This window comes from Paroedura picta, chromosome 6, assembly GCF_049243985.1.
Source record: "Paroedura picta isolate Pp20150507F chromosome 6, Ppicta_v3.0, whole genome shotgun sequence".
Taxonomy (NCBI): Eukaryota; Metazoa; Chordata; class Lepidosauria; order Squamata; family Gekkonidae; genus Paroedura; species Paroedura picta.
The window spans coordinates 62,488,837-62,511,426 of record NC_135374.1 but is presented as its reverse complement, the minus strand read 5'-3'; the positions used below and the strand labels follow the sequence as shown (position 1 = coordinate 62,511,426).

The 22,590-nt window shown below is 42.4% G+C and overlaps 2 protein-coding genes across 2 annotated transcripts in view; one reads left to right on the top strand and one right to left on the bottom strand.

Moving 5' to 3' along the window:
* TMPRSS2 (transmembrane serine protease 2) overlaps positions 1–15,153 on the top strand; it is a 41,865-nt gene extending 26,712 nt beyond the window's left edge. Inside the window, exons 7-14 of the mRNA XM_077342759.1 lie at positions 2,736–2,846; positions 3,188–3,231; positions 3,794–3,968; positions 4,369–4,544; positions 6,961–7,056; positions 7,909–8,051; positions 13,295–13,447; positions 13,995–15,153. Of these exons, the coding sequence (XP_077198874.1) occupies positions 2,736–2,846; positions 3,188–3,231; positions 3,794–3,968; positions 4,369–4,544; positions 6,961–7,056; positions 7,909–8,051; positions 13,295–13,447; positions 13,995–14,006 (910 nt within the window). The 3' untranslated portion in view covers positions 14,007–15,153. The remainder of the gene's footprint in view (positions 1–2,735; positions 2,847–3,187; positions 3,232–3,793; positions 3,969–4,368; positions 4,545–6,960; positions 7,057–7,908; positions 8,052–13,294; positions 13,448–13,994) is intronic.
* Positions 15,154–18,681: 3,528 nt separating this feature from the next.
* Positions 18,682–22,590, bottom strand: part of LOC143839959 (interferon-induced GTP-binding protein Mx2-like) — a 37,242-nt gene continuing 33,333 nt past the window's right edge. The window contains 2 exon segments of the mRNA XM_077342758.1: positions 18,682–19,560; positions 21,155–21,412. Of these exon segments, the coding sequence (XP_077198873.1) occupies positions 19,330–19,560; positions 21,155–21,412 (489 nt within the window). The 3' untranslated portion in view covers positions 18,682–19,329.

Here is a 22,590-nt window from a genome sequence, read left to right as displayed (position 1 = left end):
ATCTCTACATATTTCCCAACCCTGAGCTGACAGCTGTTGGTTCTTTATATGGTCGAATCATAACGATCTGGGAAATGTAAATAGAATATGAAATACTCAAGCTTTGCTGTGTTGGAAAACAAAAGGTTTAGAACTAGGAACCAGAACACTCTAGTCTATCCCCATTTTGCGGCCTATGGTATTGTACAGGGACACTGAATTATCTCAAAGCTATCCTCTGTTATGGCATTGATATGCCCTATGAGCATTGATACAATACACAATATGGGCATTGATACAAGTTGCTATGTGTATTGGAACTTGATCAGTGAGGATGAGGATTAAGATAGCTGTGGCACACTAAAAGCTGCAAAGTTTTGAGAAGGGCTCAGTATAAATATTTAAATAAGAAATATTGCTGGGCTATATCACTGAAGCTTTCCCCGCCTAAGATGAGATAACATTAGGCTCTTTTCAGCAGCATTTTAGTGCTTTTGCAGAATGAACTAGGCATGATTTGCAGCTTTGTCACGATATGCTGAATCATGTTTCATCCTAGAATCATAGAATAATAGTTGGAAGGGACCTCATGGGTCACCTAGTCCAGTGGTCCCCAACCTTTTTATGACCGGGGACCGGTCAACACTTGACAATTTTACTGAGGCCCCTGCTCCACCTGCTTTCCGACCAGCACCCCTGGCTTAATGCTGCCCACTGGGGGTGCTGCCAGTGCCACGTCAAGGGGGAGCCCAAGCCATGGCGGATGCCAGAGAGCACCAAAGGTGAGCTAGTGGCAGATTGGCAGGGTAGCCTCGGAGGCAGCAGCCGGGGAGGAAGACAAGGAGGAGCCGCGGCCCAGTACCCACTGATCCACAGACCGGTAACCGGTCCCCCGACTGGGGTTTGGGGACCACTGATCTAGTACAACCCCCTGCACTATTCAGGCCAATTACACACCCTGTCACTTATCCACTGTAACCTGCCACCCCCTTGAGCCTTCACAGAATCAGCCTCTCTGTCAGATGGCTATCTAGCCTCTGTTTAAAGATGTTCAAAAATGAAGAACCCACCACCTCCCGAGGAAGCCTGTTCCACCGAGAAACTGCTCTAACTGTCAGGAACTTCTTCCGGATGTTGAGACAGAATTTCTTTTGAATTACTTACATCCCATTGGTTCTGGTCCATCCCTCTGGGGCAAGAGAGAACAATTCTGCTCCATGCTCTATATGGCTCCCTTTTAAATACATGAAGATGGTTATCAAATCCCCTCTCAGACTAAACAGACCAAGCTCTCCCAACCTTTCTTCATATGTCTTGGTCTCCAAACCCCTCACTATCTTTGATGCCCTCCTCTGGACATGCTCCAGTTTGTCTACATCCCTCTTCAACTGTGATGCCCAAAGCTGAACACAGTACTCAATTGAAGCTGAACCAGAGCACAGTAAACTGGTCCCATCAAGTCCTGTGATCTGGACACGATACTGCATTTGATACAGCCCAAAATCCCATTTAAGAGCCTCTTGTGGCGCAGAGTGGTAAGGCAGCAGTCAGGCAGTGTGAAGCTCTGCCCATGAGGCTGAGAGTTCGATCCCAGCAGCCGGCTCAAGGTTGACTCAGCCTTCCATCCTTCCGAGGTCGGTCAAATGAGTACCCAGCTTGCTGGGGGGTAGACGGTAATGTCTGGGGAAGGCACTGGCAAACCACCCCATATTGAGTCTGCCTTGAAAACGCTAGAGGACGTCACCCCAAGGGTCAGACATGACCTGGTGCTTGCACAGGGGGTACCTTTACCTTTAAAATCCCATTTGCCTTTTTAGCTACTGAGTCACACTGCTGACTCATGTTCAAATGTGTGGTCTACTAAGACTCCTAGATCCTTTTCACACTTGCTACTGCCAAGACAAATCTCCTCTATCCTATATTGGGTAATTGGTTTTTCCTACCTAAACGCAGAACTTTACATTTGTCCCTATTGAACTTCATTTTATTCAGTTTAGCCCACTTCCGAGCCTATCCTGCGCCGAAGCCGGGATCCTGGGGCAGGAAAGGGCTTGACAGGAGGGAAAGGAGCTCTTTTCCCTGCCATGAAGCCAGGGCCTGGGGTGGGGGAGGGCAGCTGGGGGAGCCTCAGAGGTGGGCTGCAGAGGAGGGAGGCTTCAGCACCGGGCTCAGAGCAGGCCCGGCATGTCCTAGACACGCCAGGCCTGCTCTCAGCCCAGCACTGAAGCCGGGGCCTCGGGGGGGGGGGGGGTGAACGGGAGAGGCTTCAGCGCTGGCCTCAGTGCTAGGCAAAGCCTGGATCCTGGGGCAGGGGAGAGGGCTTCGTGGCAGGCAGGGGGGTGGCAGGGGGGGGGGCGCAAGGAAGGCTGATAGCGCCTGCTGTTTTTTTGTGTACAGCAGGCTTAAGTTCTAGTCATTTATAAATATATTTAACAACACAGGCCTCAGGACAGATCCCTGGGGAACTCCACTTGTCACTCTTCTCCAGGAGGATGCTGAACCTGGCAGTGTCTTGGGGGGTGTTTTCATGACTGGAGCAACATTTTTAGCACTGAACTTGAACAGTGATTACAGTAATGGTGGCAAAAGAAACAAAACTGGAAATCTACTACAGCTGTTTTTTTAGCCGTTATGATCAGAGCTGGAGGGAAAAAGCCTGTATCTAGAGGAATGTCTTTCTTGTTAAAGCTGACTTTTGTAATAGAATATGAAATAGCTTTTGATTAAACTTATTGGTTTCCTTTTTTCTTTTACAGGGACACGTATTTCAAAAGCACGGCAACACAACTCACTTCTCCATTTACTAGCTTTATGAGGCTGAATACAAGTGCTGATGGTACAGACTTATACAAGAAACTGTATAACAGGTGGTACTTCTATACCTCTACCTGTGGCTCCTGGAATCATTACTGGCAAGCATGTCAAAGAACTGAATGTTAATGATGGTTGATTTAATAACTTTATAATTATTCTACCTGTCCCTTTTAGGCTATTTTGACCTTAATACAATCTATAAATTAAAAAAAATTCTAAGCTGAGTTGTGCATACGAAAGCAAAATATCTATAGTTCTGGTAGTGGTTCCATATTTCAATATATCAGTATGTACATGAAAGTGCTTTAATAAAATTGTCAGAATGAAGCTTGCAAACCACTGTGTGAATAGGCTTACATATTAAGACTTATTCAATCTCATTTTTGTATTACAGCAAGCAGTGTTCAACAGGAAGTGTGGTCTCTTTACAATGCATAAGTGAGTGTTGCATTACTAAACTTTTATTTTTGATTGACCCTTACTGACTTATGTTTCAAAAACTGAAAATATTTTTGTTAGGAGATGAACGTAACAAATTAGGCGAACGTAACAAACTGCTGTAATTTATTTTAAAATTCTAGGATCCATCCTTATAAACCCTGTGTAAAAGACAGCTGTGGAGTACTTATCACCATTACTTTTAATACGTGTAATAATCTCATCTGCTAAGCAGAGGATGGTTCTTTCTGAGATTCTCTTTATTTCAACTAGAGATAGTAACTGTGCTGTAGACACTGGAGCCCCGGATATAGACGGGGGTTGGCCTTTCATTGGTAGGGTTTGATTAACCCATTGTCCCAAAGCTCAACTTAACCTAATTCAAGGGGTGGCTCTAATTGAAGTTACACAGCCTAATTTTATGTTCAATATAAAAATATACATTATATGTTCTGCCTATAAGCCTGGATGATATAAATGAGAGTGGCATAACTGTAGAAAGGTGAATGTGCCCAATAGTATTTTCTGGTTATATTTATTTTGATTACTTGTGTTTTAACAGAATGTGGCTTGTCAAGCAAAAACTCAAATCCTCGAAACAGAATTGTGGGTGGAAGTGCAGCTGCACTAGGAGAGTGGCCATGGCAAGTCAGCCTGTATATCCAAAGAATCCATCTATGCGGTGGGTCCATTATCACTCCTGAATGGATTGTTACAGCAGCTCACTGTGTAGAAGGGTAAGTCCTGAATGATTTCTGCCAAGGGATCTTACAAGCTGTGTATTAATAGCATTCATTTAAATGTACTCTTTAGGATGTGTTCTGTATAATTCAATTAACAATGGAAGGAATTTTAAAATTCCATAAGCTTATTAATGTGGCAGTTCAGTTTTTGCACAGATATGAATAGTGCCTTCTACTTCCTTACCTTTAAACCTACTTGGAGTAGTATGGAAGATGCCTGTGTGTTTGCTCTTTGCCCTTTCAGTCAAATGTTGTGAATATATTTGGTGCTCTCTCTCATGAGTGGAATCACTCATGAAAAGAATGCCAGAGCTTTGATCCTGGAAGCTTGATGCTTCAGTATCACATGAAATACTGATAATTAGCTTTTGGTTGTCTTGTTTGTTTTTTGTAGGTCATACTCTGAGCCATCTCACTGGAGTGTTTACGCTGGGATTCTGTTGCAGCAGGAAATGCTTCGATCAAAGGGACACAAAGTAGCCAAAATAATCTCTCATCCAAATTATGATTCAGAGACTAAAAACAATGATGTTGCTCTTATGAAGTTACGATCTCCTCTAATGTTTGATGGTATGCATTATATTTACTTTCTAAAACCATATATCCTGCCTTCCTGGTGACAAGTAACGATAGACTATGCATCTTGGAGGCTATTAAACAAAATTAAACAAAACTAAATCATCAATATAAAATATAATATATAATATAGGTGTATCTCTAATGAATGTAGAGTTTAAATTTGCAAAGAACTGTTGCATCAGGCTGCTTAAAAGAATAAAAGTTTTTTTATTGTGAAGAGAAACAACATTGTGAAAAAAAGAGAAACCAAACTCACTGTCTAACTGATATTTGCTGTTCTTCAGTTCTGTTCTGGAGGCAAGCAAGGTGGAGGTCTGCTCAAAGGAGCAAGAAGTCTCATATTGAATCAGGACACTGGACAAGATAATTTGAAAAATACAAAGAAGTTCCTATGTTAAATTCACATCACCTCTGATGCTTCCTATGGCTATAGCTGAGTTACGAAAAGGCTTATCACACTTTTAAAAATGGGAACAGTGTAATAAGCATATATTTTGTGGAATTAGATCATGTGGGGAAAGGTTGAGAAAAATCACAGAACATGTCTTTCCTGCTCTGTTGTATCCAAAAATCCTTGGCTGAGAAGCAGCCTGGTATAGAGAATGTTCTACAACACAAGGGACATCAACAAAAAGCAAACATTGAGTGAAATTGCCTTCTTTCACTCTTTGGTTAGCACTTGAGCAACCTTTCTGGCCCAGAAAGCTGAAGAAAACTATTTCAGTAGCTTTTTACAGCAGCCTTCAATGTTGTGGTGCATTTTGTTTATCAGCGTCCCCCAGCAGACGGAAGTGTTTAACACTGAGACAAATATAGGGATGTCAGTCTCCATGGGGGATCCGGAAATCCCTAAGAATTACAGCTCATCTCCAGGCTACAAAGATCAGTCCCCCTGGAGGAAATGGTGCTGTTAGAAATTGGTCTCAATGGAATTATATCCTGCTGATGTCCACCCCCTCCCCAAACCCTGCCTACCACTGGCTGCCCCCCCCCACAATTTCTAAGAATTTCCCAACCTAGAACTGGCATCCCTAGACAAAGTCATACTAGAGCCTTGCATTGACTACCAGTGTCCACTGTCTTATAGGTTCAGTCAGTGGATTCGAGTGAACGATGGAAAGTGAGTACTAGGATAACAGTAGAACAAAGTTATAACTCCAGTGGCACCTTTAAGACCAACAAAGTTTAATTCTGGGTATATGTTTTCATATGCATACATACTTTGTCAGACACAATGCAATAGAATATCCTCAACTATTACATATAGATGGAGAGAGGATGGGGAAGGGGGGCTAATTGCTATGAAAGGCTGGTTAGAATGAAGAGGCATAATTGATAATAGCTGAGATTGGATTAAAAATCTGAATTGCCATAAATAAGCATACAATACCAGAATTAACAGACATGAAGTGTTGTTAGCCCAAAGGTCAACAAAGTGCAAGTTATCAACAAGCACTGTGGGAAGACTAAGTATGTCCAGGGGAAATGACTTTGTGTGTGAACTCAGTATGAGTACTGCACTGGAAATGGTTGGTTGCATGTACTGCAAATATCAGTGATGGAAAAGCCAGTCAGTAACATATTTAAGGAGCGTTCCCATGCAGGATTAGTTCTACCTCTCCATGAAATATTTTGTCTTACATAGCATGGCTATTTAAAAAAAAAAACTAAAACAAGGGGGGGGAGGGAGACTAGAACTGGAACCATAAAAACCCAACTAGTAGCACTTAGGTCCTACAAAGGTTGAATGCCTGTATTGTTAAAAATTAATGAGGCTTGATTATTAAATCCCTATTATATTATTATTATTGTTGTTGTTGTTGTTATTTAACTTTTAGACCTTGTTCTAGGCTAGGGGTTGGTATACCACTGGGCCAGATGATCACCGTGGGTGGAATAATGGCAGCAGTTGTAGACTCCTGTGGTACACCGAGAGACAGCCTCAGTGGTTGTTGGGATGGGAGATAATATTGCCACCTGGGTATGATTTAATGGGGATTTTTGTATTGTGTTTTATGTGGGGGGGTTTATTGTGTAACCCACCATGAGATGGCTTGCCGAGAGCAGTGGGAAACAAATTTAATAATAATAATAATAAAAATGCTAATGTCTCTACAGCAAATTGAGCACATTTATTTAACACATTTCCTTAAGCCTAAATCCACATGACGAAATTATCTGTACTCTCTGCAGTGCAATGTTTCCCTTCCTTTCTTTCTCCTTATGTGTAGGTAGGCAAAAAAATCTTACAGGTATAATCTAGGCTTTTTTCCTCAGGGAAACTAGTAACAATTTCCTTTCTAGGGGTAGTCGCACCTGCATTTCTCCTCAAGGTGATGTGAACTTCCTGTCTAACTGTGTGTTCCAAAAGAGTTACTGATTAACACAGCATGCTCTTGTTTCACAGACACCATAGGGCCGGTTTGTTTGCCCAACCCAGGAATGATGTTTCAGCCTGAACAACGCTGTTGGATATCTGGATGGGGAGCACAACGCCAAGGAGGTAAAACTGATTGCCCTTTAAAGCTAATGTTTAGCTTTAACTATGCATTAGTTAAATCAAACACTTCTGTGTATATTAGGCCCCCAATGGGGCATGTTGTTTAGCAGAGTTAAAATAGTTGACTTTGTGCAGTGAATATACTGATGTGGTCCAGTAACAAGGTGATCTTTTGCTAGTTACTCTTCTTCCCTCCCCCAGCGTCATTGCTCACAAGCAAAAAATAAGGACATAAATACTTGAGAATTTTAAAATGCTATATTTGCTTTTATCCCCCTGGAAGAATGGTGTGGTACAAATATTTTAAATAGCTTTTCTTTAAAAATAGTTCTATTTATTGGTTAATCAAATGTTTTAAACTGCTTACAAGAGCAAGGCATAAAGTAATAGAAAAGATTAATATTAACCACAGATGTAAAGTAGTCATAACAACTACTTGAACATCTGAGAATTCCTTCCCAAATTGTTGGACAGGACACCAAAACAAGCTGAATTGTACTACATTTATTGTGGTTATGATAACTTAAGTGTGTGAGGCTTAGGGAAACGTTTATTACAAAATTGTTCAGACTAGGAGAGCGTGATGTATGGGTTGGTTACATGTATTATACTTGCCAAAGGTAGTGCTACCGGGGATCTCTTGTATCATTCTTCTACAAAGTGTGTAGGCATTATTTGAAACCATGAGAATAATGTACGGAATTCTTTTACTTGAGCTAGAACTTTGCATAGAGTGCTGCATTTAATTCCATTGTCAGTATATTTTTCCAGTTCCACAGCATGTGTGTGTAGACACTTTAGGAATTGGAATTGTAAATGTTATGTTATTACATCATCCTTATTTTTTTTATTTAGGGAATACTTCAAAGGAACTTCATGCTGCAAAAGTATATCTGATAGAATCCTCTAGATGTAATAGCAGATATGTTTATAATGGACTCATTCTGTCTACTATGATTTGTGCTGGATACCTAGAAGGGAGAGTGGATTCTTGTCAGGTAGTATCTTTATTTTAGCTGTTTAGAATCAAATGTTTTCAAATCTTGTAATCAATGCTTTACTGGAAAAACACATGGCTGAGATCTAGCTGTAGCTCTGGACACTTCCTTGATAAAATTGTCTTCCTCCAAGTGTTGAGTGTTAGAATCATAGAATCATAGAGTTGGAAGGGGCCATACAGGCCATCTAGTCCAACCCCCTGCTCAACGCAAGATCAGCCCTAAGCATCCTAAAGCATCCAAGAAAAGTGTGTATCCAACCTTTGCTTGAAGACTGCCAGTGAGGGGGAGCTCACCACCTCCTTAGGCAGCCTATTCCACTGCTGAACTACTCTGTGAAATTTTTTTTCCTGATATCTAGCCTATATCGTTGTACTTGAAGTTTAAACCCATTACTGCATGTCCTCTCCTCTGCAGCCAACAGAAACAGCATCCTGCCCACCTCCAAGTGACAACCTTTCAAATACTTAAAGAGGGCTATCATGTCCCCTCTCAACCTCCTTTTCTCCAGGCTGAACATTCCCAAGTCCCTCAACCTATCTTCATAGGGCTTGGTCCTTTGGCCCCAGATCAACTTCGTCGCTCTCCTCTGTACCCTTTCAATTTTATCTACGTCCTTCTTGAAGTGAGGCCTCCAGAACTGCACACAGTACTCCAGGTGTGGCCTGACCAGTGCCGTATACAATGGGACTATGACATCTTGTGATTTTGATGTGATGCCCCTGTTGATACAGCCCAAAAGGGCATTTGCCTTTTTTACCGCTGCATCACACTGCCTGCTCATGTTTAGTTTACAATCCACAAGTACCCCAAGGTCTCGTTCACACACAGTGTTACCTAGAAGCGTATCCCCCATCCAGTAGGCAGGCTTTTCATTTTTCTGATCCAGATGCAGAACTTTACACTTACTTTTATTAAATTGCATCTTGTTCTCATTTGCCCATTTTTCCATTGTGTTCAGATCTCGTTGAACTCTGTCTCTCTTTTCCGGAGTATTTGCCAGTCCTCCCAATTTGGTGTCATCTGCAAACTTGATGAGTAGTTCTTCCACCCCCTCATCTAGATCATTAATAAATAAGTTAAAAAGTACCGGGACAAGCACCGAGCCCTGAGGTACCCCGCTACTCACCTCTCTCCAGTCTGATTAAACACCATTGACAACAACTCTTTGAGTGCGGTTCTCTAACCAATTCCCTATCCACTTAACTATGTGAAAATCCAGATTGCAGTCCTTCAATTTATCCATCAGGACATCATGGGGAATCTTGTCAAAAGCTTTACTAAAATCCAAGTAAATGACATCAACCGAATTTCCCCGATCCTGCAAACCTGTTACTTGGTCAAAAAAGGAAACCAGGTTGGTCTGGCAGGACCTGTTAGAGACAAATCCATGCTGACTTCCTTGGATCACAAAATTGTCCTCCAGATGTTTGCAGATCGCTCCCTTTAATATCTGCTCCATTATCTTCCCCACAACAGAGGTCAGACTCACTGGTCTGTAGTTTCCCGGGTCATCCTTCCTCCCTTTTTTGAAGATTGGAATAATGTTTGCTCTCTTCCAGTCCTCCGGGGCATCTCCAGTCCTTAAAGAGGTCCCGAAGATGATGGGCAAGGGTTGTGCAAGTTCACTGGAAAGTTCTTTGAGCACTCTCGGGTGCATTTCATCCGGACCAGGGGATTTGAACTCACCCAGTACAGCTAAATGCCTCTCAACAACCTCTCTATCCATGTTAACCTGCCACCCAGACACTGTCCTTTGGCTATGGCCATCTCTACATGTGCCTAAACACTTTGACCTGTGGGAAAAAACAGGTGTAAAATAGGCACTAAGCCTTTCTGCTTTCTCTGCATCTTCCGTTAGAGTTTGTCCATCCGCACCCAACAGTGGGCCTATTGCCTCCTTTACTTTATGTTTGCTCTTCACATAACTGAAATATCTTTTCTTGTTACAATGGGCTTCTCTGGCCAATCTTAGCTCACTCTCAGCTTTGGCCATTCTGATGATTGATCTACAGTGCCTAGTAACCTGTAGGTACTCTTCTTTAGAGCTCTGTCCTTCCCTCCATTTCCTGAACATTTTCCTTTTCTTTCTTAGTTCCTCTTGAAGTTCTCTGTTCATCCAAATAGGCTTCTTAGAGCTCCTGCAGTGTTTTCGTCTTTCTGGGAAAGTCATTGATTGAGCATGCAATAGCTCTTGTTTGAGTAGCGCCCACCCTTCACATGCTCCCTTCCCTTCCAGCATTCTTGTCCATGGTATGACACTCATCATGTCTCTGAGTTTATTAAAGTTTGCCCTACGAAAATCCAACATCCGCGTCTGGCTACAAGCTTCCTTGCCATCCCATCTTAAAAGGAATTCTGCGAGGACATGGTCACTTCCCCCTAGGGTCCCCACCTCCTTCACCTCATCCACCAACTCTTGCCTGTTGGTCAGTGTTTCTCAAGCTTCCTCTACCTGTTCAAGCTAAGTCTTTAAAGCTGTACAGAAAAGTTACCGGAATCCTCTGAATAATTTTTGAAGGACACCTAAAGGGTTTTCTTGCAGTATTTTTCCAAAAATTACATTTTGGCAGTGTCCTTCAGTACTGGGACCACCACCAAGCGCCCTACTTCATGCCCTAACAGACATTACATAGCACAAAGGTGGAATATTAAGCAGCTTCCCCTTACCTCAGTTTTGGTTTGTGTAGTTCACATTGTGAGAAAAGATATTTTAAAATGTGGACCTCACCATTCCTCCACAGGGCCTCCTCCCCCCAACAAGAGTAATTAGTTGCTTGGGGATTAACAGCTGCTCTTCTGTTGGTGGTAAAATCATGTCACTGGAAGTATTACAGAGTTTGGTTCATGTCTAGAAGGCTTTTGTGTGAATGACTAAGCTGCCCTCGTGCTGACCCCCTAGCCGAAGATGGGAAGTGCATCTGTGCTGTATGCCTACCCTGTTGTTGAGTGGGGGGGAGGGGGGAGCAAGGAATAACTTGGTAGGGGATGCTACCTCTCCTGGAGTGGGCCATTTCTCCAGGCTTTCAGGACTTCGGATATAGAACAAATATGCCCCTGGGAGCTCAATCCCAGCAGCCGGCTCAAGGTTGACTCAGCCTTCCATCCTTCTGAGGTCGGTAAAATGAGTACCCAGCTTGCTGGGGGGTAAACGGTAATGACTGGGGAAGGCACTGGCAAACCACCCCGTATTGAGTTTGCCATGAAAACGCTGGAGGGCGTCACCCCAAGGGTCAGACATGACTCGGTGCTTGCACAGGGGATACCTTTAGAGTTTGAGATTTACCAGTGCAATCCTAAACAGAATAATTTCAGTCTAAGACCATTGCAATCATTCGGCCTAGACTGGAGTAACTGTTTAGGATTGCACTATTAAATTTTAGCCACAATACTTCCCTGAAATAAAGCATCTTCCATTCTTCTGTTTTTAAAAATTCTATAAAGTACCATGCACGTTACTGGTGCTATTTAAATGAAAGCCCGGATTTGTGTGGTGATTGGAGTGCTGCACTAGGATCCACTTGCTGTGAAATGTACTGGAGGACCTTGGTACTGGCATTCTTCCCAGCCATGCCTATTTCACAGAGTGGTTGTGAGGATAAAATAGAAGTAAGAACCAGGTATGTCGCCCTGAGCTCCTTGGGGGAAGAAAAGTATAAATATGCACTGAATAAGTCTCCCCATTGCAGTGCTTATGGGTGCCATCCTGCCCAATGTCACCTTTTCTGGAGCCATCAAATGTTTTTTTATTTATTTAATTTCTATACTCCAGATTAGTTGGCCAATGGGGTGGGCATAGATGTTAAATAACATTCGGGAGAGAATTGCTCCCTACAGGACCCCACAAGTTAGGGCACATTGCTGAGAGATACTCTCCCCTACTTCCCCCCCATCCCTGACTTTGAATATATGACTGTAGCCATTACAAGGCTATACCATGCATCCCTGCATCAGATAGGAGTTGGGCCAGTAGCCCATGATTGACCATGTCAAATGACCGTGTCAAACAGATCTAAGAGAATCAGCAGCACCAATCTGCCTAGATTCTGTTTCCTCTGGAGATTGTAAGGGCGACCAGAGCCATCTCTACTCTATGTCCAAGTCTGAAGCCATATTGGGAAGGATCAAGGGTCGATGTTTCCTCTAGAAAGATCTGTAGTTGTTTCCTGACTGCATACTTTCCCCAGTTTGGCAGGTGTGATAACAGGTAGTAGTTGACTGGGTCAGTGTTATCCAGAATTGGCTTTTTCCAAAAGTGACCTAACCATTGTTCCAGTTTTTCTGGGTAAATCCCTGATGACAGGGATAATTTGATGACATCCTGGAGTGGGACCCATATCCTTTTAACACTATTTTTCACCAGCCGCAAGGGGCACAGATACAGGGAGCAAGTGGTGGGCCAAACCACTAATAGAGCTCTGTCCACATCAGCTGGGGAAAGAAGAGTGAAGCAGTCCAAAATTAGACCTTGAGACAGCCAAGGGTCCTCCAATTCACTAACTGCATCAGTTTGGGCTGGAATATCCTGCCGGACTTTAGAAAGTGAATGGGACCACATTGGGCATTTGCCCAGCAGGGGGTTTCTGATTGGTCACTGGGGACTCAATTGGTTGGACAGATTGAATTGCATTGCTCCCATGGCAGCAGCAACTGCATGTTTTTTTTTGTTCTCTAATTCTTCTTTCCGAGTACATTTTAAAAATTATTCAACTTCCCCCTTGCTCTTGAGCTTCTTCTGTGTATGTGGCTCTGCCTTTTGTGATGGTAGCCATTTTGTGGTAGAACCCACCATCCTGTTTCAGGATTGCAAAGGTGCCCACAAGCTCAAAAAGGTTGGGGGCTCCTGTAATAATGGATAAAGGCTTTGTGTGAAACTACAGCAGCAAAATGGGTTCAAAGGATCCTCTTGATCTGCAGGTCCGGCTAACTGGTAGGTAGGTCTTTTGACCTCATGGTTAGGTCCATCTTCTGTAGCTGTGGTCTGCCTGCTTTCTTTGAGAGGTGGATTTTGGTTGATTAATCGGCTTGATCAGGGGTAGTCAAACTGCGGCCCTCCAGATGTCCATGGACTACAGTTCCCATGAGCCCCTGGCAGCAAATGGACATCTGGAGGGCTGCAGTTTGTCTACCCCTAGTCTTCGTTATAGCTACAATTGAAAGATTTGTCTGATGTCAATTGCTGTTTCTTTAAAACTGAGTGAAAAGATCACAATAAGCTTTAATTGGTTGTGTTTTCATTTTAGGGTGATAGTGGTGGTCCACTGGTAACTGAGAAACATGCCCTCTGGTGGTTAGTTGGTGACACAAGTTGGGGAACGGGCTGTGCTAGTGTAAACAAACCTGGAGTGTATGGTAATATGACTCAGTTCACAGACTGGATTTACAGAAATATGCAGGTAACTTTGTTGTGAAATATGTTGTGATAGTGGTTTCTGAAACTGGGTTTGCTTGGTCATTGTCAAAGATAGTATTTGCTGCAATATTTGGAAAATGCTCATTGGATTTTTAGTTAAGAGGGACCTTCCTCCTTTGTATGGTATCTAAGCTACCCTGGGTAACAAAGAAATGCAGGGTTTAGATTCATGGCAACTGAGCTGACAGTCAAGGGGGCTGAAATTGGGTTGATGGTCTTGCCTCACTGTTTGTATTTCTGAAATCTATCTTCACGATAGATCAACATGTTCCAGTAGTTTATACACTGTTTATACATTTTACACTGTTAAGTATCTAGAGGAAGAAAGAGAAGCTGAGTCACGATTTCCTGATCTTGACAGAATTTGTTGATACTCTTTTGCTTCTGCTCGGACTCCATTCTGAATGTTCAAAATGTTCAGATGGCTTCAGTAGTTACACAGTTGACTGGTCATATAACTGGTCTCTCTGAAATCATACTTATTTCTATTGGATAGGAAGTGCTGAAACTGTTTTTTGCTTTCTTAACAGGCAAACAGATGACAGCGTTGTTGTGCATCACTTCCATGGAATGAACAATCTTTTTCATTAATTGTGGATCTTCTTGATCTTTGTCATTTGTTTTAATAAGTGCCTTAAAAATTCTAGGTCCTCAACACTTCAGATGAAATATAACCTGAGTGTTTGCATACTGGTAGTATTTGCACTGACGTCCAGCATAATGAAGGTTGTATGGTAACCTCTCCTTTTAATGCAATGTCTCCGATGGCTAACAATCCTTTAATAAAACTAATAACTGAAGTTTCCTTCATTTCTGAGGATTGCCAGCTAGGTTTTTAAAATTGTTATAATCAAATTTGTGACTGTGTTAGAACATGGTGTTATTTACATGATGTGTCTGGGCTGCTGGCTAGTCCAGGATTTCAGGGATGATGGGAAAGCCACATGGTGATTTCATGGGCATGACATGTGAGGATTGCTCAAAGTTCTATAGAGAGATGGAAAATTCCTCATTCACATTACGGGTGGTGTGTGGATTCTGAGTTCAAATGTATATTCAATCTGAATGGAACTTCCCCTTCTGTGATGTTAAAAACAATCAAAATTCGAATATGGCTCACAAAATGAGGAAAACCAAAAATTTTATGTTGTGATGTTGTTGAAAAGAGTATTAAAGAATTCATGGTTTCCCCAATTATGTTGAGGAAAGTAATACTCATTTAATCATGTGACTACCTCATTTTATAAAACAGATAATTGTGTTGAGCAGAAAAATTTCTTAATCTTGTTGTTGTTTTTAAACTGATTTATTTATGTAAGAGGACAGAAATTTCACTGTTACTACAGGCCTAGGAAAGCTTGACTAGTTCCATCGCAATAAATCTGTCGAACTAGGCTTTGTTTTGAATGTAACAGACTGAATCGACAGACAGTGCTGCTACTGACATGTTCCTGTTGTGGACAGACTTCTGCTTCAGGTTTTGCAGATAAAATGTGTGTACACTCAAGTGCCATTGAAATGATGACTCATTTTAGAGTAGACATCGTAATCACGTTTGATAACCTATATAAATTATTGATAATTAGATGAGTTTTGCTACCATTTTAAGTAGCAAATCTTTGTGTTTTAGCTACTGAATTTGAAACACAACATGTACCTTGCATACAAATAAACTTTTTGCTAATTTTTCTTTCTTGTTAATTTGCATTCTTGAACACTGCTTGTTAAGAATTCTGCACATGGTTGATCATCCACTTTTATATTTGCTATGGACATCTCTTCCACCAAAAATAAAAGTCAAGAATCCAGAATTCTTCCCTAGACAATCATAGTGTATTGTAACAAGCTACATATTCATAACTGGAAACTGACTTGGACTCCTAATTACATTTCCCTAACCATATATGATAGCATTACATAGTAGGCAAAAAGTAGTAGAAGTTATCTGGGATCTTTGAGTGAGCGGGATTTTCTAGAGAGGGGTAGCCTCCCCTGTTATGTCCATGGAAATGCTGGGGAAGGACTACAGCAAACAATGATACAAGTAAAACTGACAGTGAGCCTAATGTGTAGGAGTACCCTTGAAGGGAATTCCAGATGGGTAGTCACATCAGTATGTAACATCAGAATAAACCTGGTGCCCAGTATCCCATTTGGCACTATATTGCAGGACAATCCTGAGGTTTTTTAATTACCGGACTCTGTACAATAACAGCCCTCTGCCTGAAGAGAAATCAGAAGTTTATTCCAGCTGTAAAGTCAGATCCTTTTATCCCATCCAAAAATCATTCATTTATCTTTTAACGTTTTTATTTAAAGTCTAACCACACTTGAGTATATATGAAAGATACAAAATACAATGATACAAAAATACCATTTCTTGTCCTATCTAAGGTTAAAAGGTAAAGTATGTTTTCTAAAATTGAAAAATTGAAACTACTGAAGTGGTTTCAGAAAAAGTCTCAAGACAGCCCACATCTGAGAGATTCAGGGGTCCTTGGGCTGTGGCTATTTTATATAGGCCTAATAATTACTCTGTCAGCGCCAATTAATTCATCGTGTTTGATTCCCTGATGTAAACATTTCAGAGTTTAGAATGAATTTTCCTGTAGCAATATTGCAACTCAGATGTATTCATCCCCAGCTTTGCTGGATTTATTTCAGGGCAAGCCTGATGATGATGAAGAAGAAAAATAAGGGTTGGTTCTTATATGCAGCTTTTCTTTACCCAAAGGAGGCTCAGAGCGGCTTACAGTCGCATTCCCTTTCCTCTCCCCAAAACAGACACCCTGTCGGGTGGGTGGGGCTGAGAGAGCCCCGATATCTCTGCTCTGTGAGAACAATTTTATCAGCTCAGTGGCGAGCCCAAGGTCACCCAGCTGGCTGCATGTGGGGGAGTGCAGAATCAAACCTGGCATGCCAGATTAGAAGTTCACGCTCCTAACCACTACACCAAACTGGCTTTACAGTTATCTACCTGAGGATGTAACACTGAGATTTTGCTGAAATAGTAAAAACAAATTCCCCAACTGCTTTGTTAAATCATATAGCATTAACAGTCATGAGTCTGCCACCCAGTGATAGCTATGAATTGATGTCTAACAAGTTGGCTGGGTTCAGCAGCAGTCTCCATACAAGTACTGTAATTTGGCTGGAGTCAGCAGTGGCTAACATGTCTCACTACTGCATGACATTTGCAACTTGGCCAGACTTTTCAGGGGTGGGAGTAGCCAACAGCTAGTGTCAGACGAAGATGGGAGGGACCCAGGTTCAAACTTCCACTCTGCCATAGGAGGCTGCTGGACACTCTTTGCCTGGGTTACCAGCAGGGAGAGGGTAGAGTGTGAATGAGGGAAATAAAGGATGACGCTGAAGGCTGGAAGAGACGCAGATAAAGGTTGGTGGGTGGAAAGAGGAGAGGCAATGGGGACTGCCAGCAGGAAAGAAAGAAGAAATGGGGTGTGAAAGGGAAAGTGACTCCTGCAAAGTCTTGCAGGTTTCCTGCTTTTAGAAGCCTGTTCTAGGAGTGACAATTTCTCAGTTATGTGGATCCCAGGGCCTGGTGGGCTTTAAAGATAGTGACCAGCACTGTTAATTGAATTTGAATGCAAACTGGAAGCCAGTAGACTCCTTTCAGAATTGTTATGCATAATTGTTTGATTCTTTCAGAACAGTTATATGCTCAGAATAGGGGGCTACATTCTGCACCTGAAGCTTCTGAGTCCTTCCTGAAAGGCAGCACTAAGTACAAGATAATGCCACACCCTTTATCTTGTATACCTTGTCACTGCTTTACAGAATTCAGAGGCAGACTGTAGCAGAGCTCTAGAGACACAGCCTATTGTAGCAAAATAAAAGAAAATGAAATCTAACTTCATATACTGATATCTGTCTAAATTGGCAACAAGTGAACTGCCGTGCAAGGAATCTTGGGGGCATGGTGGACAGCTCAGTGAAAATGTGTGCTCTGCATGTCAGCAGTGAAAATAAATCTCATGCTAGTAACAATTCTGAGGGATTAAAATATAAGCCTATGGTGTACCTATTTTTGGAGTCTATGGACTGTTTTAAGGCCCCCACCCCCAATACAACTGAAAATATAGAAAATAGCAACCAAAATGATCAAGGATTTGAAGAATCTTTCTAAGATGGGGAGCTTTTCAGTTTAGAAAAGGATTATCGGGGGGCATGGTAGCAGTAAATAGCACTACACACAGCATAAAGGACATGCCCTTTTTTTGTTGCTTCCTGAGATGAAACAAGGTTAGGAAATGTGGTAAAACAATGAAAGATAGCAGGGCAAGAGTAAAGACATGCTAACGGTAAAGGTATCCCCTGTGCAAGCACAGAGTCATGTCTGACCCTTGGGGTGATGCCCTCTAGCGTTTTCTTTATTTATATATATATAAAGATATTTCGAGCCTCTTGTGGCGCAGAGTGGTAAGGCAGCCGTCTGAAAGCTTTGCCCATAAGGCTGGGAGTTCAATCCCAGCAGCCGGCTCAAGGTTGACTCAGCCTTCCATCCTTCCGAGGTCGGTAAAATGAGTACCCAGCTTGCTGGGGGGTAAACGGTCATGACTGGGGAAGGCACTGGCAAACCACCCCGTATTGAGTCTGCCATGAAAACGCTAGAGGGCGTCACCCCAAGGGTCAGACATGACTCGGTGCTTGCACAGGGGATACCTTTACCTTTACCTTAAAGATATTTCATAAAGATAGAAATATAGAAATGAGACGGTATAAGTTGTTAATACAAAGAACAGTAAAATATAGTCTTTATTTGTTACATTTACACCCCCTCCATTAAGTGCCTCCTTTTAGTTAAGCTTTGAGCTTAGGCTGGGAGGCACTGCGGAGGTATATTTAATAGTACAGATTCAGCTTACATAGGAAATCTAAGACCCCACGTTAACTACACAATGGTATGAACTTTTGCCCAAAACTTATAAGCTTTTTCACATTTCCACCACTTTTAGGAAATGTGAAAAAGCTTATAACTTAGTTACGACATTTCCAAACAGTCACTTTTGGTGTCACATACCACCTATAAAACATTTTATACTTGACACAGTCTAAGAGCCATCCTGACAGATATTCAACACCATATTTTCAGATTTGAATTAAATGCTTAACATTGAACATTTCTTGTAGAACAGTATGAACTTTGGCCCTATAACATACACTAATAAAGAAGAAAAAAGGGGAAAAACCCCTCTAGCGTTTTCTTGGCAGACTCAATACAGGGTGGTTTGCCATTCCCTTCCCCAGTCATTACCGTTTTACCAAGCTGGGTAATTTTACCGACCTTGGAAGGATGGAAGGCTGAGTCAACCTTGAGCCAGCTAGGGGGATCAAACTCCCAGCCTCATGGTCAGAGCTTCAGACAGCATGTTGGCTGCCTTACCACCCTGCGCCACAAGAGGCTCATAAAAGACATGTTACGTTTGTCCTAAAATCTTTAGTCATCTTCTTCCATTGTAGTTAACAGCAAGCAGGCTACATCAGCAGTGGCAGTGAAGGGGAGCCTGGGGTAGCAACTGGGGTTTACTGTTTGGAGGTGGGAAAGGACACAAACAGCAGACTAATAGGGATGTATGAACAAACTATGGCCTATTAATACATGTCTGATAGACTACAGGGATTGGACTAGATAACCCTTGGAGGTCCTTTCCATCTCTATGATTCTAACTAAGCAGGGCTTGTGCACACACAGGTTTAATCAACCACAGCTATTCTGACATCTGAACACAACAAATAGAGCAACAACAAGTGACAGAATATAAACTTTTTAGATAGTAGAGATGTGGCTCATCTCCAGGAATCAAACAGGAATCAGAAACAGTGTGCTGTAACACTTCTTCCTTCTTAGCCCGGAAATTTCCCCAGGTGCTGCCGTGCTTGAGTCAACCGATCAATTCGCTCATGTAAGAACTTCCTCCGCTCAGCAGCATCATTACGCTCCTGGAGCAAAATGCCAATTTGTTCCTTTACCTGCAAAAGCTTCAGCATTTCATTTTGTAGCTTATCTCCATTTTTCTTCAGAATGTAGAACAGGATAATCAGAGGAATTTGACAGGAGAGACGATTCCCACAGCTCTGAAACGAAAAGGTCATGAAATGCTGCTAGCAACATCTTATCTGCTTGGTCTATGTGAACAGTAGTAGACAGTGGCAAATACAGACACCTGAGAAATATGCCCTACAAATGACTACACTTCTGCCTATACCCCCTCCTAGGGTACCGAATCCCTCAGTGCCAGGCCCAATCAGCCCACCACCGATCAGCTGGCAACTTGGGACTTGCCTCCCAAAAGAGAGGGACCCATCTGATGTGCAGTGACATATCCATGTCACTGCCCATGTGACCCGAAAGTGTCATATGCACACCATGCACACCAACAGGGCTATGCTCCGGTATTTTGGCAAAAATTCTGTGGTAAAAGCCAAATTTACCATTGTGTTTTTGCCCAAACTTTTTTCTCTGACATCCTGTGAGTGATGTCACATCTGGGTAATGTGATCAGTGATATAGACATCCCAAGTGCTCCTGATACGTCCCTTCGCCCCATTGCTGATTGTTGATCTTAAAGGTGCCACTGGACGCAAGTACTGGTCTGTTGCTTCAGACCAACACAGCTATCTGCTGAATCTAATCCTCCGAGACACAATCACTGGGGAATTATAAATATGCCATTTACACTAAAAAAAATATACTCTGATCATAGGATGCCACCATGGATAAACTTGAAATCCAGAAATGTATCTGTGGAAAAGGTTTTGCATTGTTAGCAGCTGGGATTAAGTACTCTGTTTTACAGAATCATGTATTTTGTGCTGTTAATCTCTGCTTCTGCTCTCTCTAGACATGACCTGGATTTCTCTGGCAAATCCAGTCCCATCAGATCTCAGAAGCTAAGCAACGCTGACCCTGGCTAGTATTTGGATGCGAGACCTCCAAGGATTTGGGTGGGAGTTCCTCCCAGGAACACGTGGAGTCATGACACAGAGGCAGGGAATGCCAAAGCACCTCCAAACATCCCTTGTCCAGCTGCAAGACTATAAGAACTTTTGGCTACACAGCACATGCCAAATGATAAATCTGCTCTCTCTCTCTCCCCTATTGAAAAAACGCTCCAGGGATGACAGTCCAGACTTGAATCTGTCTAAATCAGACCCCTATTCCAAATGTATTAATTTGTATTACAAATACATCTTCATATACACATTCAATACCACCTTCATAGAAATTAATACAAATCAGGTTCCTAGTATATGCACACAAAGCACTTGTTATTGTGATGGGCACACCAACAGATGTCATAGCACGCCCATCCATATTAGCGCGTAAGCATATGTGTGCATTAATATGTATCGTATGAAGAAGGTCCCAAGGTATAATCTTTACACTCTTGGAGCAAATTGCCAGTCTCTTCCTTTACTTGCAGAAGCTTCAGCATTTCATCTTGTAGCTTATCTCCATTTTCCTAATTAACATGTTAACATGTAACAGGTCTAATTAACATTCTTAGGCAGCAGGTCTGGGAAAAACTCTTTTTGCTGTAATCAGCAAAGCCACTTCCAGTCATCGTAGATAATAGTTTGTTGGGTAGAATGTCAAGCGGTGACATGTATTCAAAAGCCATCCTGCTTATAAAGCCCTTGTCTTTTGCAGGGAATAGGAATTACTTACCCTGAAATATGCCTCCAAATGGTAAGCCATTTCTTTGACTGAAGCATGCTTTTCATCAGGCATGCCTGCAAAGAAGAACTTTTCAGGCTGGACCTTTAAGGTCATTTTTCCTTCTGCAACTGCTTGGTCCCATACTGAACTTAGATCATGACTGTAGACTTTGTCCTGGCAGTACAAAATCTGTTCCATTGCAAACTGGGTCCTCACTGTACACTCAGCTTCCTCTAATTGTTTCTCTTTAATATCTTCAATTCTGTCCTGTGATGAGCAGCAACAATAACATAAAATGTAAGAGAGCAATGCTGAGTTTGGTTATTCCATAAAGCAACCAAATCCACAACCTCTTATCGCATTAACAAAACTGCCACCAATATAAGCACATGTGTAGCTCACCCACTGATTGTTCATGCACTCATCTTTATATTAAAAAATAATGGATTGTTGCTTATAATTATAGGCACACAATTCAAAAGAGTATGTGTATGTGTATGTGTATGTGTATGTGTATGTGTATGTGTATGTGTATGTGTATGTGTATGTGTATGTGTATAAAGCTTCGCTGTATAATATAAAAAGTGAAGGCCTAAGTGGGCAGAAAGTAGGTGGGGCCAGTCAAAAGATCGGACTGGACCCACCTCCCTGGACTTAGGACCAATAGGGAGGTGACACAGCCCACCCCTCAGCCCGGCCAGGGGCAATCTGGTAACATTGCTACCAGTCTGCCCCTGACCACTGCAGGGAGAGGTCAGTAGGGCTGCCGAGGGGGTTGAGAATGGAGGCTTGGACAAGTCACGCCTGTCCTTTTCACCCCAGGGCTGTCCTAACTGTCCAACAACTTCCTTTACTTTGCCTCAGACCACTGACAAAGCTGGCAGGTGGCTGGTGAATGCTCTCCCTTCAGACCTGCTGTGAAGGAGCCTCTGAGAGCCCCTGACTGAGGGGAGGGAGAGATTTCTGAGAGCTACGCAGAGAAGTCTGTGGGCATGAGTGTGGGCATTCCTTTTGAGGAAGGGGAGCTTTCCCCTTCTGCCAAACAGTTGGCTGACAGAAAAGCCCCTTCTCACTTAAAATACTGCTTTGGCCAGCTGGAGGGAAGAGGCAGCCAAGCAACTCTCTGCAGATTTGAGGACTACTACACAGGGTTGTTGTGCCACCACAACCCCCCACACAACACACACATTCAACTCCATGCCCTTACAGACTGGACAACTCCTCCCCTTCCTCTTCCCACCACCAAGCTCTAGCGCCTGTTGTATTGCTGCATACAACGGTCTTTGCCCCTAGTATATATAATATAAATATATAATTTATTATTTTAAATGTGTTTTTATTTCTTCAACTGTTTTGATGCTTTTGTACATTTTTTACATTTACTACCTTGTGGACCCTGACTGGGTAAAATGTGAACCCTCATACATGGTGAAATGTGAAGGGGT